At 44.8% G+C, this 14,833-nt stretch overlaps 1 protein-coding gene across 12 annotated transcripts in view; it reads left to right on the forward strand.

Annotated features, from left to right (window-relative positions):
- FRYL (FRY like transcription coactivator) overlaps window positions 1-14,833 on the forward strand; it is a 1,894,812-nt gene that overhangs the window by 303,119 nt on the left and 1,576,860 nt on the right. For all 12 annotated transcript variants that reach the window (XM_069201557.1, XM_069201569.1, XM_069201550.1 and 9 more), the window contains one exon: window positions 5,240-5,379. In XM_069201557.1, coding sequence (XP_069057658.1) covers window positions 5,240-5,379 — 140 coding nt within the window. The remainder of the gene's footprint in view (window positions 1-5,239; window positions 5,380-14,833) is intronic.

The raw sequence follows: 14,833 nt of genomic DNA on the forward strand, positions 1-14,833 counted from the left end.
GATGCTCATTTTACAGAAACTAAACCTCAACAGGAAGCACTTACATACATATATAAACGTAGCAGGTGCCCCAGTTTGAAGCTCAGCTTTCTGGAAAGGACAAGCCACCCTAACTCTCGGGCTTGGCAAAGAAAAAGCAAGGCTGTGCGCCCAGAGATCCCATAGCAGAAAAAAATCTAGAATCCTACCTGGAGGTGAACTGATGATGTACTGGAGCGTAATCTGTATCTGACTGTGACGCGCGGTTTCTCTCTTTCAACTCCTGGAGACACAAAGTAAAATGTTCTCCCTTTATAAAGCACCTGTAAGCTCCGCCCGCTGAGCCACGCCCCGTCCACCCTCCTGGTAGGTAAAGGAATTCCCGCCTTCTACCAGGATGATGGACAGCTTTTCCAAAACGACCCCACTGCGTTTACCAACGATTCCGGTGGTGCGTTGTTGATGTGCAGAAGCACGAGGACATCCCCACAAAGACGCACTAGTAACAATAACATTGCCAAAGGCACACAAGATTGCTGGAGACGTTAACCCCGTGGCCCATCAGGTACCCTTAGTGTACAATATAAACGGGGCATATAAATCATGCTAGGTAACACTTATTGATATTCTCGTAGAAAATACTCCGGTTGGTAGACCACGATGCTCATTTTACAGAAACTAAACCTCAACAGGAAGCACTTACAAATATAAACGTAGCAGGTGCCCCAGTTGAAGCTCAGTTTCTGGAAAGGACAAGCCACCCTAACTTGTTCTCCCTTTATAAAGCACCTGTAAGCTCCGCCCGCTGAGCCACGCCCCGTCCACCCTCCTAATAGGTAAAGGAATTCCCGCCCTTTACTAGGATGATGGACAGCTTTCCAAACGACCCCACTGCGTTTACCGACGATTTCCGGTGGTGCGTTGTTGATGTGCAGCAGCACGAGGACATCCCCACAAAGACGCACTAGTAACAATAACATTGCCAAAGACACACAAGATTGCTGGAGACGTTAACCCCGTGGCCCATCAGGTACCCTTAGTGTACAATATAAACGGGGCATATAAAACATGCTAGGTAACGCCTACTGACATACTCGTAGAAAATACTCCGGTTGGTAGGCCACGTTGCTCTTTTTACAGAAACTAAACCACAAAGGAAGCACTTACATATAAACGTAACAGGTGCCGCAGTTGAAGCTCAGTTTCTGAAAAGGACAAGCCACCCTAACTCTTGGGCTTGGTAAAGATAAAGCAAGGCTGTGCGCTCAGAGATTCCATAGCAGAAAAAGATCTAGAATCCTTCCTGGAGGTGAACTGATGATGTACTGGAGCGTAATCTGTATCTGACTGTGACGCGCGGGTTCTATCTTCAACTCCTGGAGACACAAAGTAGAATGTTCTCCCTTTATAAAGCACCTGTAAGCTCCGCCCGCTGAGCCACGCCCCGTCCACCCTCGAAGTAGGTAAAGGAATTCCCGCCTTTTTTACCAGGATGATGAACAGCTTTCCAAAACGACCCCACTGCGTTTACCGCCGATTCCGGTGGTGCGTTGTTGATGCTCAGAAGCACGAGGACATCCCCACAAAGACGCACTAGTAACAATCACATTGCCAAAGGAACACAAGGTTGCTGGAGACGTTTTTTACCCCGTGGCCCATCACGGACCCTTAGTGTACAATATAAACGGGGCATATAAAACATGCTAGGTTATGCTTACTGACATACTCGTAGAAAATACTCCGGTTGGGTAGGCCACGATGCTCATTTTACAGAAACTAAACCAATAACAATAAAATACACACACACTCCTTTAAACCTGTCAGACTAAGTATTTTTTACCCATGATTCTAATTATGTATTGTATGTGCATATGTGTGTGTATTCATGTGTGTGTGTATATAAATATATATATGTGTATATGTTGTTTCTGTGCCTGGCATGTTTGTGGATCATTGCATGGCTCCATTTCTCACTCGGACTCATCCCAAATCCCTTCGACCATTTTCATCTCCTAAATATCTCTGCCTAAGCTCATCCCTCCACCTCCACATCTAACTCACCAAACCTCACTCTACCTCTGTGACCTCCCACACAACCCCACTAAATTCTCCTGCATTCATCTCACTCTGCTACTATGCTCTCCCTAACCCTTCCACATCCTCTTTCCCCTCCGCTCCCCTTTTATTCATCTCAAGCCTTTGGATTGAGTAAATGAAGGATAAACTCCCAATTAACACTTCTGGATTTCTTTCCTCCTCCACCCCTCCATTACTCCAGTCAATCTAACTAACAAACTCTCATATCCGCAACTCAAATTAACTCATAATAATACTAAAACTGTACTCCTTATTAAATTATACTAATCCATCACTAATTCTTGTTGGATACCGGAGTAGCGTGCTACTCATCGAAAAGCGCTTCGATGCCTCGTCAGGGGTAGTAAGCGCTATATAAATACGATTACAATACAATACAATACAATACTTGAGGAGCAGTATAGCGACTTCAGCTGTGTTCTGTATTCCTCTTCTGGTTTGTACATTGTTTTTTCCTTCCAGCTGTTAACAGCATTAAGCGGGATAAAGTTCTCTCATACATGCTGGGCAGCATAGACCTCCTAGCAATATACCTAGGCATTGTATATTAGTCTTGATATTGATTTACTTAGACCATCATCCTACTCCTGCATAGAAGTGTCTTTATTACTGCACTATTGTAAGGAAAGGCCTCCTTGGCATGGTCACCCCCTGACCTTTTGCCTTTTGTTGATGCCAGTTATGATTGAAAGTGTGCTGGGACCCTGCTAACCAGGCCCCAACACCAGTGTCCTTTCCCTAAAGTGTACCTTTGTTCCCACAATTGGCACAGCCCTGGTACCCCGTAAGTCCCTTGTAAATGGTACCCCTGGTACCAAGGGCCCTGATGCCAGGGAAAGTCTCTAAGGACTGCAGCATGTCTTATGCTACCCTAGGGACCCCTCACTCAGCACATGCACACTGCCTCACAGCTTGTGTGTGCTGGCGGGGAGAAAATGACTAAGTCGACATGGCACTCCTCTCAGGGTGCCATGCCCACCTCACACTGCCTGTGGCATATGTAAGTCACCCCTCTAGCAGGCCTTACAGCCCTAAGGCAGGGTGCACTATACCACAGGTGAGGGCATATGTGCATGAGCACTATGCCCCTACAGTGTCTAATCAAACCATTAGACATTGTAAGTGCAGGGTAGCTGTAAGGAGTATATGGTCTGGGAGTTTGTCAAATACAAACTCCTCAGTTCCATAATGGCTACACTGAAATCTGGGAAGTTTGGTATCAAAATTCTCAGCACAATAAATGCACACTGATGCCAGTGTGGAATTTATTGTAAAATGCACCCAGAGGGCATCTTAGAGATGCCCCATGAATACCAGTCCGACTCCTAGTGCTAGGCTGACCAGTTTCTGCCAGCCTGCCACAACCAGACGAGCTTCTGGCCACATGGGGTGAGTGCCTTTGTCACTCTGTAGCCAGGAGCAAAACCTGTACTAGGTGGAGGTGCTTCTCACCTCACCCTGCAGGAACTGTAACACCTGGCAGTGAGCCTCAAAGGCTCATGCCTTTTGTTACAGCCATTGGCTACTGCCCTCCTGATCTAAACACACCCGTAAATTTAGTAATTAGGGCCAGAACCCAGGAAATCAGATTCCTGCAACCTACACAAAGGAGGACTGCTGACCTGAAAGCCCTGCATAGACGACGGAGACGACAACTGACTTGGCCCCAGTCCTACCGCCTCTCTCCAGACCAAAGAACATGCACAGCGACCTCTGAAGCCTCAGATTACTGCCCTGAACCGAACGACCAAGAAACTCCTGAGAACAGCGGCACTGTTCAAAAACAGGAACAACTTTGCAACTTTCAAAGACTTCACTCTTCCCGCCAGAAGTGTGAGACTTCACACTCTGCACCCGATGCCCCCGGCTCGAGCTCCAGAGAACCAACACTGCAGGGAGGACTACCAGGTGACTATGACCTCGTGAGTAACCTGAGACGACCCCCTGGGCCCCCACAGCGAAGCATGCAGAGAGGTTCCAGAGGCTGCCGACCGAGTCTGCCTGGAACAAAGAACCTGACACCTGGACCAAGTACTGCACCCGCAGCCCCAGGACCAGTAGGAACCAGAAGGAACCGAACTCCAGTGCAGGAGTGACCATCAGGCGACCCTTTGCCTAGGCCAGTTGATGGCTGGCCCGAGAATTCCCCCGTGCCCTGTCTGCACTGCTAGAGTGACCCCTGGGTGCCTCCATTGATTCCTATTGAAAACCCGATGCCTGCTAAGCACACTGCACCCGGCCGCCCCTGTGCCGCTGAGGGTGTGTTTTGTGTGCCTACTTGTATCCCCCCAGTGCTCTACAAAACCCCCCTGGTCCGACCTCTGAAGACGCAGGTACTTACCTGTTGGCAGACTGGAACCAAAGCACCCCTGTTCTCCATAGGTGCTTATGTGTTTTGGGCCCTCCTTTGACCTCTGCACCTGACCGGCCCTGTGTTGCTGGTGTGGTGACTTTGGGGTTGCCTTCAATCCCAAACGATGGGATGCCTATGCCCAGGAACTTGAACTAATCAATACTTACCTCCCCCCAGGAACTGTTGATTTTTGCACTGTGTCCACTTTTAAAATAGCTTATTGCCATTTTAACTAAAACTGTGTACGTTACTGCTCTAATTCAAAGTAGAGCATTAAAATTATCTATTTTTGCCACTATCTTACCTCTAAGGGGAACCCTTGGACTCTGTGCACACTCTCTCTTACTTTGAGATAGTATATACAGAACCAACTTCCTACAACTATTAATGCTGCACTGCTAAACTATCGCTGCTTTAAATCCACTGATTTACTTTGAACTGACTTTGCCTGAAATAGTCTATTGGTTGTTTTTGCAAAAAATCACTTCAGAAACCTAGCCTATGGCGTTAACTGACTTAGAAGCGCAAGTACTTAGTCTTTTCTATAATGTGATGGAAATGGTATAAGTGTGTATCTAGTATTGAGTATGAGGTATGTATCGTTAGTTTTACTTCACGTTTTATTTTGTTTTCCAAATGCAGCTTAGTAGGCAGTTATGCCATTTGATTTGTGGCTACAGTTCATTAGTTCAAATGTAAAAAGGGCTAATCAGCCTTTCTGTGTTTCCAGATTAAGTCAGACTTTTGCTCTTGATACAATATATTTGGTTGTTAAGTTTGGTTATCTGTTCTTAATATTTTTTCACACAGTTGATAAGCTCTATGAGCTCAGTAGCCGAACACTGTCTGCCTTCCTTATTACGCACCTTATTTGATTGGTACAAGCGACAAAATGGAACTGAAGATGAATCTTACGAATACAGACCTCGATCCAGCACGAAGTCTAAAGGGTAAGAACAAATATATTATTTACCTTTTTAACACATTTATTTTAATAGCTACTAATAACAATCATTGGTAGGCATATCATGACAATACAGACAGTGCAGCTGTTGAAGTAATTATGTTGCTTTGTTTCTTTTGGCCCGTAAAAATAGGACTTGGTGTGACTGTTTAGATTGCAGACCACATTTGTTTTGGATAGAAAGATCTTATTGAATCAAGTATGAAATATTTTCCTGCTTACTGTAAAGCCCATATATTATTGTGAAAAACTGACTAAGTGTGTTTTAATTTTGCGAATTATGGCAGTCTTAGCAGATGCACATGTTATGTTTTTTTAGTGAACCATAACTATTCATTTTCAGATTATATTTTTTAGTTTTGTTACCGTAACTCAAATTCTTCTGCGCTTTTGAAAATGAAAGTTCAGGCTTAAGCCTGGGGGTGATTTGAGTGAGCCCTCTTCCTACCGACCACTCACAATGTTGAATAGTGATGTAAATATCCTTTGTAAGATACTAGCTACTAGATTGTGAGGAGTGTTTCCGGGGCTGGTCCACGAAGACCAATGTGGATTTATACCTGCCAGGAGTACCACCTTTAACTTGTGACATTTGGCGCATATGCTGCATGAAACTATGGATGTGGCGGGAGAATTGGCATTGGTGTCGTTAGACCTGGAAATGTGGAATGGAGCTACCGTATGCAGGGTATGGGGTTTGACCCCAAATTGTGAGATTGGGTTCGCTTTCTTTATACTGAACCTATCGTAAGCGTCCACTTGGGGGTGGGGGGAGCTCTCACAATCGTTGGTGGTCGTCAGGGGAACCAGACAGGGGTGTTCTCTTTCGCTGCTTCTCTTTGCCCTTGCGGTGGAGCCGTTGGCAGAATTGCTGCGCAGGGAGCTGGCCCTGTGGGGAATTCGAGTGCTACTTGCCACGCACATCATTTCTTAATACGTGAACAATGCGCTGGGGTACCTTGGGTCGCCGGAGGTCCCGGTTCCTCAATTGCTGCAGTTGGGGGAGTTTGGGGCTGTATTAGGACTTCGAGTGAATAAGCATAAGTTGCTCTTGTTCCCGCTGGGTGTACTTCATGACAGGTGGCCGGATGAACTGCAGGTGGTTGGTCTTCGCTGGGAGTTGGCGAGCTTCAGGTATTTTGGCCATATTGGTTACCCATTCTGCAGCAACACATAAGACAAGTAACGTGGAAAGAGTGGTGTCCAGCCTGGAGCTCTCAGTTTTGTTATGAAATAAACTGCCACTTTCTGTGATGGGAAGAGCAGCAATCGCAAAGATGGTATTTCTTGCGAGCTGTCTGTATCTGGTACAAAATGTATTGTTTCCATTGGCTGCTCAGTTATTCACCCTGTTGGATAGCTTATTAGTCTTGTTGGTTTGGGCTGGCCGTTGAAGTAGAATGTCTCTACCCTCATTGCAAAGGGATCTGGAGGATGGGGGTTGGAAATTCATATTATTAGGCCATATTGCTATGCCGCACATTTGCAGCATGCTGTGAAATGGCTGACTGAGAGGGATGACTGGGAGAAGCGACTTTTTGAGGGACTGCTGGATACTGATACGTTAGCACACATTCTGATGAGCGGTAGACAGTCAGCTACAACTGTCCTTTATCTGGTGCAGCATACTGCATGGATCTGGGAACAGGCCATTAAGAAGGTGCTCTGCCGTGCCCCATTTGACAGGGAACTCAAGGTGTGGGATCTAGCTCCCTTCTGTGATCATGATAATTACATGTCTATGGACAGCTTGAGAGTGGGGGATAGGGGATGGAGATGGGTTATCGTTGCGGGGGATTTATTCCCCAATGAAGTGTTCATACCCTTTCAGGAGGCACAGAATACGTTCGGTTTGGGTCCAGGTCTTGTCCTGCAGTATGCTAAGATGGAAAGTGTGGCACTGGATCCCTGGTGCGAGTTTCCAACTGCCCCGCTGTCCTCAAGGGTGTTGAATGGGCTGCTAAGTTGGGGAGATGGGAGACACTTGATTACCCTATTTCGAGAGGACATGACGAGTGCAATCTATGTGGTGCGTAACGCCTAGGAACAGGAGCTGGGGGACCCAGTGGAAGACGCTGATTGGGCCAGGGCCCTGTCGCTAGTGCACACAGTTAAATGCAGTAACATATTTAAGCTCCTACATTTCAATTTTGTACACTGTACTTATGTTACACTCATCTCAATAAGATTGATCCGACAAGGGGAGCCAGGTTTCCCCGTTGTGGCGAGGTTAATGCTTCCTTCTTACATCTGGGCTGGTCCTGTAGGATGGTGCAGCAATTCTGTCAGGAGGTGATTTTAAAGGTTGCAGAAGCCAGTGAATTCTGTATAGCATTGACACTGTTGACATGTTTGCCGGGGGTGGTGATGAAGCACAGGGGGTGGAAAGTCCTTTACAAACAGGCACAGCTGGCCCTAGTGCTGGCCAAACGAAGGGTGGCCATCGGTTGGATGAGCACTAGAAGCCCATCAGTTGAATTCTTGTTGCAGGATATATCTGAGTGGGGAATGGCAGAGGAACAACATATGGGGATAGCATTTAGGGATGAGGGTGCACTTACTGATCTGATAGCACGGGGAAACTTGCTGGAGCGATTCACTGCAACTGACTGGTCAAGTTCGAGGAGGAGTACTGACACTGATGATTAACTAAGGGGGTTCGAACATGTATGTAATGATGGTGATAACCAACTGTGGTCGTATGAAAACTGATGTGCATAGACTGTATATAAATTGGTTTCAATATGGTACTACCATGTTTTGCGGACTGATGGGTGGCACTGCTGGCTCAGAAAATGTGGATATATATTCCTGTTTGTATAAGCACCTTTTCATGTGAGAAAGGTTCTTTGGGTGGGGGTGGGGGGAATGCAGAGAGGGTACCAGGAGAAATACCCTGCATTATGTTTTTTCGGTTCTGTACTTATAAACTTAATAGAGTTCTATAAAAAGATGGAAGTTCAGGATTTATTTCAACATAAGATGTTATGAGGAGAACAAATTAAATCTACCATTAAAAAAAATCATATATGAAAATAGATCTTCCCCTGCACCAGTGCAGGGTTTCCTTTGCTCAAGCCCTGCGGCCAGTTTTCTGCATCTTTAGGCAGCAAGCCTGGGGGGTTGACTGCAGTGGCAGGCCTGTGCAAGACCCTACAAGCAACCATCTGTGGCGGGCAAGCCCCTATTGCTCACAGACTTTGCCCATATGTGGCTTGTGGTGGTCACCAGGCCTGGGTCTTAGCCTCTCCAAACTGTACAAATCTAGCAAATGGTGCCACGTCTCACCACAGAGCAACAGGCAGACCCAAGCCACACATAGTGGATAGTCAACCACTGCTGCCTACAGCCTTCTGTGTTCATTATTAGTTGACTTCAGAATTTGGGCTGCAGCATAGGGTATATAACAAGTTTGTTATTCTTTGCCTGTTGCACACTGGCTTTATTTATATCCCACTGTTAAAAAATGCAACCTTATAGCCAGTGAATAGTGACATGGTTATAGAAATAGTTATTGTTTCACAATTCAAAGTGGTTCTAGATAGTACTATGTTTTTTAGTTTTTTAAAATCTTGGATTTAGATTTTTAAGTTATTTGTTTTTGATAAAACAAAAATGGAAAACCACCACTTTAACCTTAAAACAAAAATGGATGCAAGACTGTAGCAGGAAAAACTCACTGTTGTGATCCTTCATCAGCTTTCATGAAGCAGTGTGTTCTGCTGGCTTCACCAATTATGTGTTCTCTGCACCTCTGGATCAAATTCTAACCTTTGTACAATCTTGGTGTGCTGGAATGGTGACAGGATCTTGGCTACTTGTAGCCTTTATTTTATTTTTTTAACCTTCCACCCTCCTCTCCCATCGTGGATGATGGTATTGGTCAGTGGTTCTTAACATTTTGATTTCTTTGGACCCCCTGTGAGCCACTACTGGAATATCAGTTATTGGAAGCCGGGGAGCCCAAGACTAAGCAGTTTCTATGATTTGAAGCTCAAAACAATACACAAAAATGTAGAAATATGTATACACTAAACAAATGCTCAAACATTTATTTTGTTTAATTCACAATAAAATATAGAAAAAGTCTTCAGATTTTCTTTTGCTTTATTTGTATACTTTATTAATTTTATTTATTAACTTCAATATTTTATTTTGTAAAACATTTGCAGATCCCAGTGGTCCTTAGACCACAGGTTAAGAACCACTGATAGATGTGGCTTACAAATAATAGGATAGAGTTGTCTAAAATGAAAGCTTTCCAGATTTCCTCAGGAATGGTCTGGCTGCAAGTTTGCACACCTCTTTCTGGTCAAGAACTTCCTTCTCATTTTAGTAGATGTAAATAGTAATCCTTTACCTGGGATTCCTTTATTATTTTATGCTGGTCTTCTGACTTTTATAGAAATGTCAACCGGTGATGTTGAAGCTGATGTACTGTTGTCTGCCACCCCTCTCAGAATGACTCCTGCTGTGACATAATCTCCCTTTTCTCTGCATTAGATGCTATGGTGGTACAACAAAATATACACGATTTCCTCAAGAAAGTGGCGTAATATTTCAATGAGACCTCTTTTTGACAAACTCCTTCGGCCTGTGCTGATATTTTGATACTGAACTTACCATTGTTAGCTTAAAGTCTTGTGCTTCAGGTCCCATGAGCTCACAACATTAGTAAGGAGTTTAATTTTAACAGAACTACACACTTGAATTGACAATTCTGAAAACAGGAATCACCTATTCTGACACTTTTAACTGCAGATTGCTCACCTAATAATAGTTTTCAGGTAGCAGACCGGACCTGGAGATTAATTCATAATAGTGGTTTTGTGCACTGCTAGGTGGTTCCATGTTGGCTACACCCATCCCTGGAAGTGGCACACTGGAACTGCATATAAGTGCCATTAATGTGCTCTGACCGCCATTCCTTTTTTATAGAACATCTGGACCTGTCCTACTGAATTTATATCAGTTTTCTGATAACTGCCAAAATGGTTCACAGTACGGAATGATGTCTCCACTGAAAAGGACAATATTTGACAGTTTGGCCGGGGGGGTTCAGCACTTCCCCTGGGGGCCTCTACCAGGACTTAATGGTTACGTCCTCGGCGCCAGAGCCAAGGACGTAACAGTTACGTCCTCGGTGGGGAAGGTTAAACCACAGCACTATAGTCGACGAGGACTGCCACTTCAGTAACTTTGATAACGGCGTTGACAACAACATTGATGGAGCCTTCCAGTTTAGCATTGGTGTCAATTCCATAGATGAAGCTCTTGTCGGCGAAACCACCGTTGATGACTCTGGTACAACTGTTGATGACAGTTTCTACCCCCACCCCTGCCCGAGCAGTTAAGTGTTCGACTTTGTTGCTGATGACAAATTGCAGACTTCCTTATTCCAGAGCACACTTGTCCCAGTAAAGAGCAATACTATGAGTATTACGATCAGCCACCTAGATGTTTTGATAGGCCCAGACATCATGAAGATCATCTCCAGCACCTAGACCAATCTTCTTCTCAAGAAGGTATGATTCAAATGCTTCTATCATTGTTACAGGACCTGGAGGGCATGTTGTGTAACTATCAAAGGTTTCCAGATCCAGCTCCACCTTCATCACTGACCTTCATTACCTGGGCAGTTTACAGCTCCACTTCCATCTCTATCACCAAGGACACACGGGCCTATAATACACAGGATGACCATGGCATCCAACATTGTAGCACCTCTGATGGAGGATCCTTCCTCATCAGATGATTGGGAGAAGAGAGAAATTCCTGATGATTGATCACACCAGGAATGGAATGACTACCTAATCCCTACCCCATCTCCACTGCCCCCCACCACCCCCCAACCAGTGGATTCTCCTGAAAATGATATAGCAGGATGCCATATTCTTATGGAGAGAGTTGCAAAGAGGTTTCAGCTTCCAATGTCTGTCCAGCAGTCGGGCTGTTCTATGAGCCAGCAAGAAAAGGTGTGTGCCATTCTCATAGTAGACTACCTCTGGGAAGAGGGCAGAAAGATAATGCAAAATCCATCTACTGTGGCAGCTGTCTTGCAGCGATTGGTAAGAAATACAAGACCCCAGAGGATACACCAGACAGTTTAGTGGGCAATCCGAAGTCGGCCTTCTTTATTTCACAAGCACATCGTGGTGTTGTAGGCTGTCAAGGCAGATATAGACACAGCAAAATCATTGGGAACTCTGCAGTTTCATAAGGTGCCCTTTTGAGGATTGCGAGATAAAGGAGTATCTACTTATCAAGGGCATTATCAGCGTTTTCAGCAACTAGCTCATCGCAGCACTGGCCATCTTACCAGCAGCAGTCCTATCGTCTTCCACTCTCAGCAGTCTACAGCAAGCAAGGGCCTAGGTGAAAACAGACCCCTCAAGGGAAAGAGACTAGTAGGAAGCAGTGACCCTTCTCTAGTGTTGGCTACACTCAACTCCTCACCACCTGGGAGCGCAAATAATACCAACATCTTCTATCACAGGCAGGAGATAACTGATATATGGGTATTAGACCTCTGGTGTTAGTTAAGGATCCTCACTAATGAAGTCATGCTAATAGGGATTAATACTTGATGAATTTCTGTGCTAAATTTAATGTATGTGATTACTTTGATGCAGTTGACTTTATTAATTTGCACAGTAGCCTTAAAATTTGTTGTAGTTCAAGCCCTGATTAGATGTTGCTTCCGTCGCTTTGGACAGCCAGTATTGTTTCTGTATGTGTTTCATTTGATATTGAGATAAATCTACATGACCTTGGCATTGTTAATATAGGGAAATACATATTCTAACTTTTACTAAAAGGTGTGGTTATTCATGACTGAAAGGTCATGGTGCGTGACAATCACTGACTCCATTAATTATTGATGTTATTGATTGTTGCTGATTGACTATGGTTTATTGGTTATTGATTATGTACTGGAGCTATGGTAAGAACAACTTAATTGCGAGTCAAAAGGTTCATTGACCTATTTGCATCCCCTTGTAAGTTTACTTATTAAGGTTAGACGCGCTAACAATGCTCAACGAGATCTTCTCTCTCTGTGGCAAACCAGCACTGGATCTGTTTGTAACAAATAAGAGCCTCAAATGCCACTTCTCTGTAAGGTGGCATCCAGTTCAAGGGTCATTGGAAAATACCTTTTCAATCAGATGGTCTGGGATCCATGCACACACTTTTCCCCTCGATACCTCTGATACCAAAGGTTCTCAGCAAAATGAAAGCAGAGAAGTGTTATATCATCTTGATAGGCCAGGTCCTTCATCCACACCTACTTCTCTTCACTTATGTGGATGGCTCATGAATTCCAGTAGCTAAATATATCTCAGGACTTCAGGGACAGCCTCTTAAAGGCTAGAGTGGATGCACCAAGAAAAACATAAAGGCTAGAATGGAAGCGATTCTGGACTTTGGGTCTTTCCAAATGATGTGAATAAGCTGTTAAAGTGAATGCCTATTTAACATTTTTCTATGTAGGTTTTCAATTCTTTTTACTGTGCAATTGGGACTCCCACTTCGGGGAATGATTCGTGCATGTGAATCTATGAAAGATACCAATATTGAAGCACTGCAGTTACAGGTAAGTAACTTGCTTTCTTTTACTTCTGCTTTTTTTTTTCTCTCCTCCTAAATACAGCTTAGTGGGAGAGTGCCTCATTTGCAGTGGTGGATCGGAGGTCAGTTTTACTGAAATTGCATCTGCCTTCAATTGAGACAAAACCAAATGCTTTTAAATAAATTTTGCATCCTGCACCAGCAATATCTGAGCCCCTACATCTATTTAACTATGCACCCACATAGGTGTGATGGCTGCTTAGTCGAGACCACATTCTTGCCTGCCTGTGAATAGGCAGGTGCCCAGATGCCATAGAGTGGCAGCTGGTGACCTAGATTTTCCTGACAAGGAGCCCATTTTAGAGATCCTTATTGTGCAGTCTTCAAGCAGTAAAGTGCATTATAATTACATTCCTATTACTACTCCAGATAGACTCCAAAAGGATTCATGCTTTTGGAAATGCAAATTTTCTACCACCGCTCTTCCAGTGCTGCTTATGAACAGTTTGCCTACAGGCTGATACACACGTACGTTTTGGGACATGGCCAGCAAAATCTTGCTGGTGACCCCAGAAGATACTACAGCCTCTTTGGCTCTGACGATACATGACAGGCATGACTCTGCCAAGTATGTTATCTGCGCAGTTTGCTGTACTGTGGTTTTCCTAGCCAGGGCAGTTAGGAAAAGTGTTGTCCTTTGTAGGCACACCTTGATGAAATCCAATCTGTTTTCTGGCGACATATAGATATCCCTCGTAGACATGCTATTTGTGTTTCGCTTCATCAGTGGGATGGTAGGAGTCTGCCTTGGAAACTTCAAACGCTTCAAAACTACAGAGCTACAGTACTGTCCTGGAAGCTGTTTACTCCTGCCAAACGTTTTCCACTTCAATTCCGGAGGTTCAGTGGTTATTCCAGAGGGCTGGCATATAGACAGTCTTCCCAGCCATTGATGCAGTAGGCAACCCAATCATTTCAAGGTTAGAGTGTGGACCTCGGATGCAACATGCGAGTCAGCAAGGTCACTAGTCCTTCCAGTTCCTTCGCTCCATGCTACATCTTTCAACACTCCGCTTTGGTTTGCCTTTAGCAGCATGTGCCCATCCGCTGGGTGGCAGGATTCAACATTTCCTTTTGGATTGGCGATCCATCATGCCCAACAAATGGGCCATGCAAATTGTTTAAAAAAGGTTTTTCCCTGTATTTTCTCATCCCCACCAAATATCTTTCACACCGAAACAAATGTAATGGCATCTGTTTGTCTTAGTGCAGGAGATATGCTAAGGGTTCCATTGAGAAGGTGCTGGACTCAGCAAAAGGCAGGGCCAGTCCGGACGTGTGTCTTTGCTCCATGCTTTGACTGTTTTGGTTCGATTTTACTGGTTCTTATCTACCTTTGATGCGATTATTCTCAAACTCTGCTGGATCGACTTTGTTCGACAAAGAGCCCTCCGGGGCCTAGCTTTCACATTCACCCAAAATGTGCTGCTGGTGATGGAACACACGTCACTTCAGTTTTGCCAGTGTTACCATGCTAAATACGCGCTCTGTATGCAATTTGCATCTCTCCCTGGACCACAAAGAAGCAGACCAAGAGGCCTGTATTCAGGTCGAAGAAGACAATCTGGGACCGCAGAGCTCGTCAGCTCAATGTCTCGCAGGGCCGTGGACGACCCTCCCAACATCTTTGGCGAGTAACATGCCCAAGAGCAGCCTACCGTTGAAGAGAAGGCTTTCTCTTTTGATGACAACTCAAGAATCAAGGTAGACCTAGTGAGGCAGGAAGTTCCATCCGCGCCCCTGCCGGGCAAAAAAAATCTTCGGCACCAACAGTTCCTTTTGAGGTCACAGATTCACCTCTGCTTCCCAGC

Source organism: Pleurodeles waltl, chromosome 1_2 (genome assembly GCF_031143425.1).
Source record: "Pleurodeles waltl isolate 20211129_DDA chromosome 1_2, aPleWal1.hap1.20221129, whole genome shotgun sequence".
NCBI classification, from domain to species: Eukaryota; Metazoa; Chordata; class Amphibia; order Caudata; family Salamandridae; genus Pleurodeles; species Pleurodeles waltl.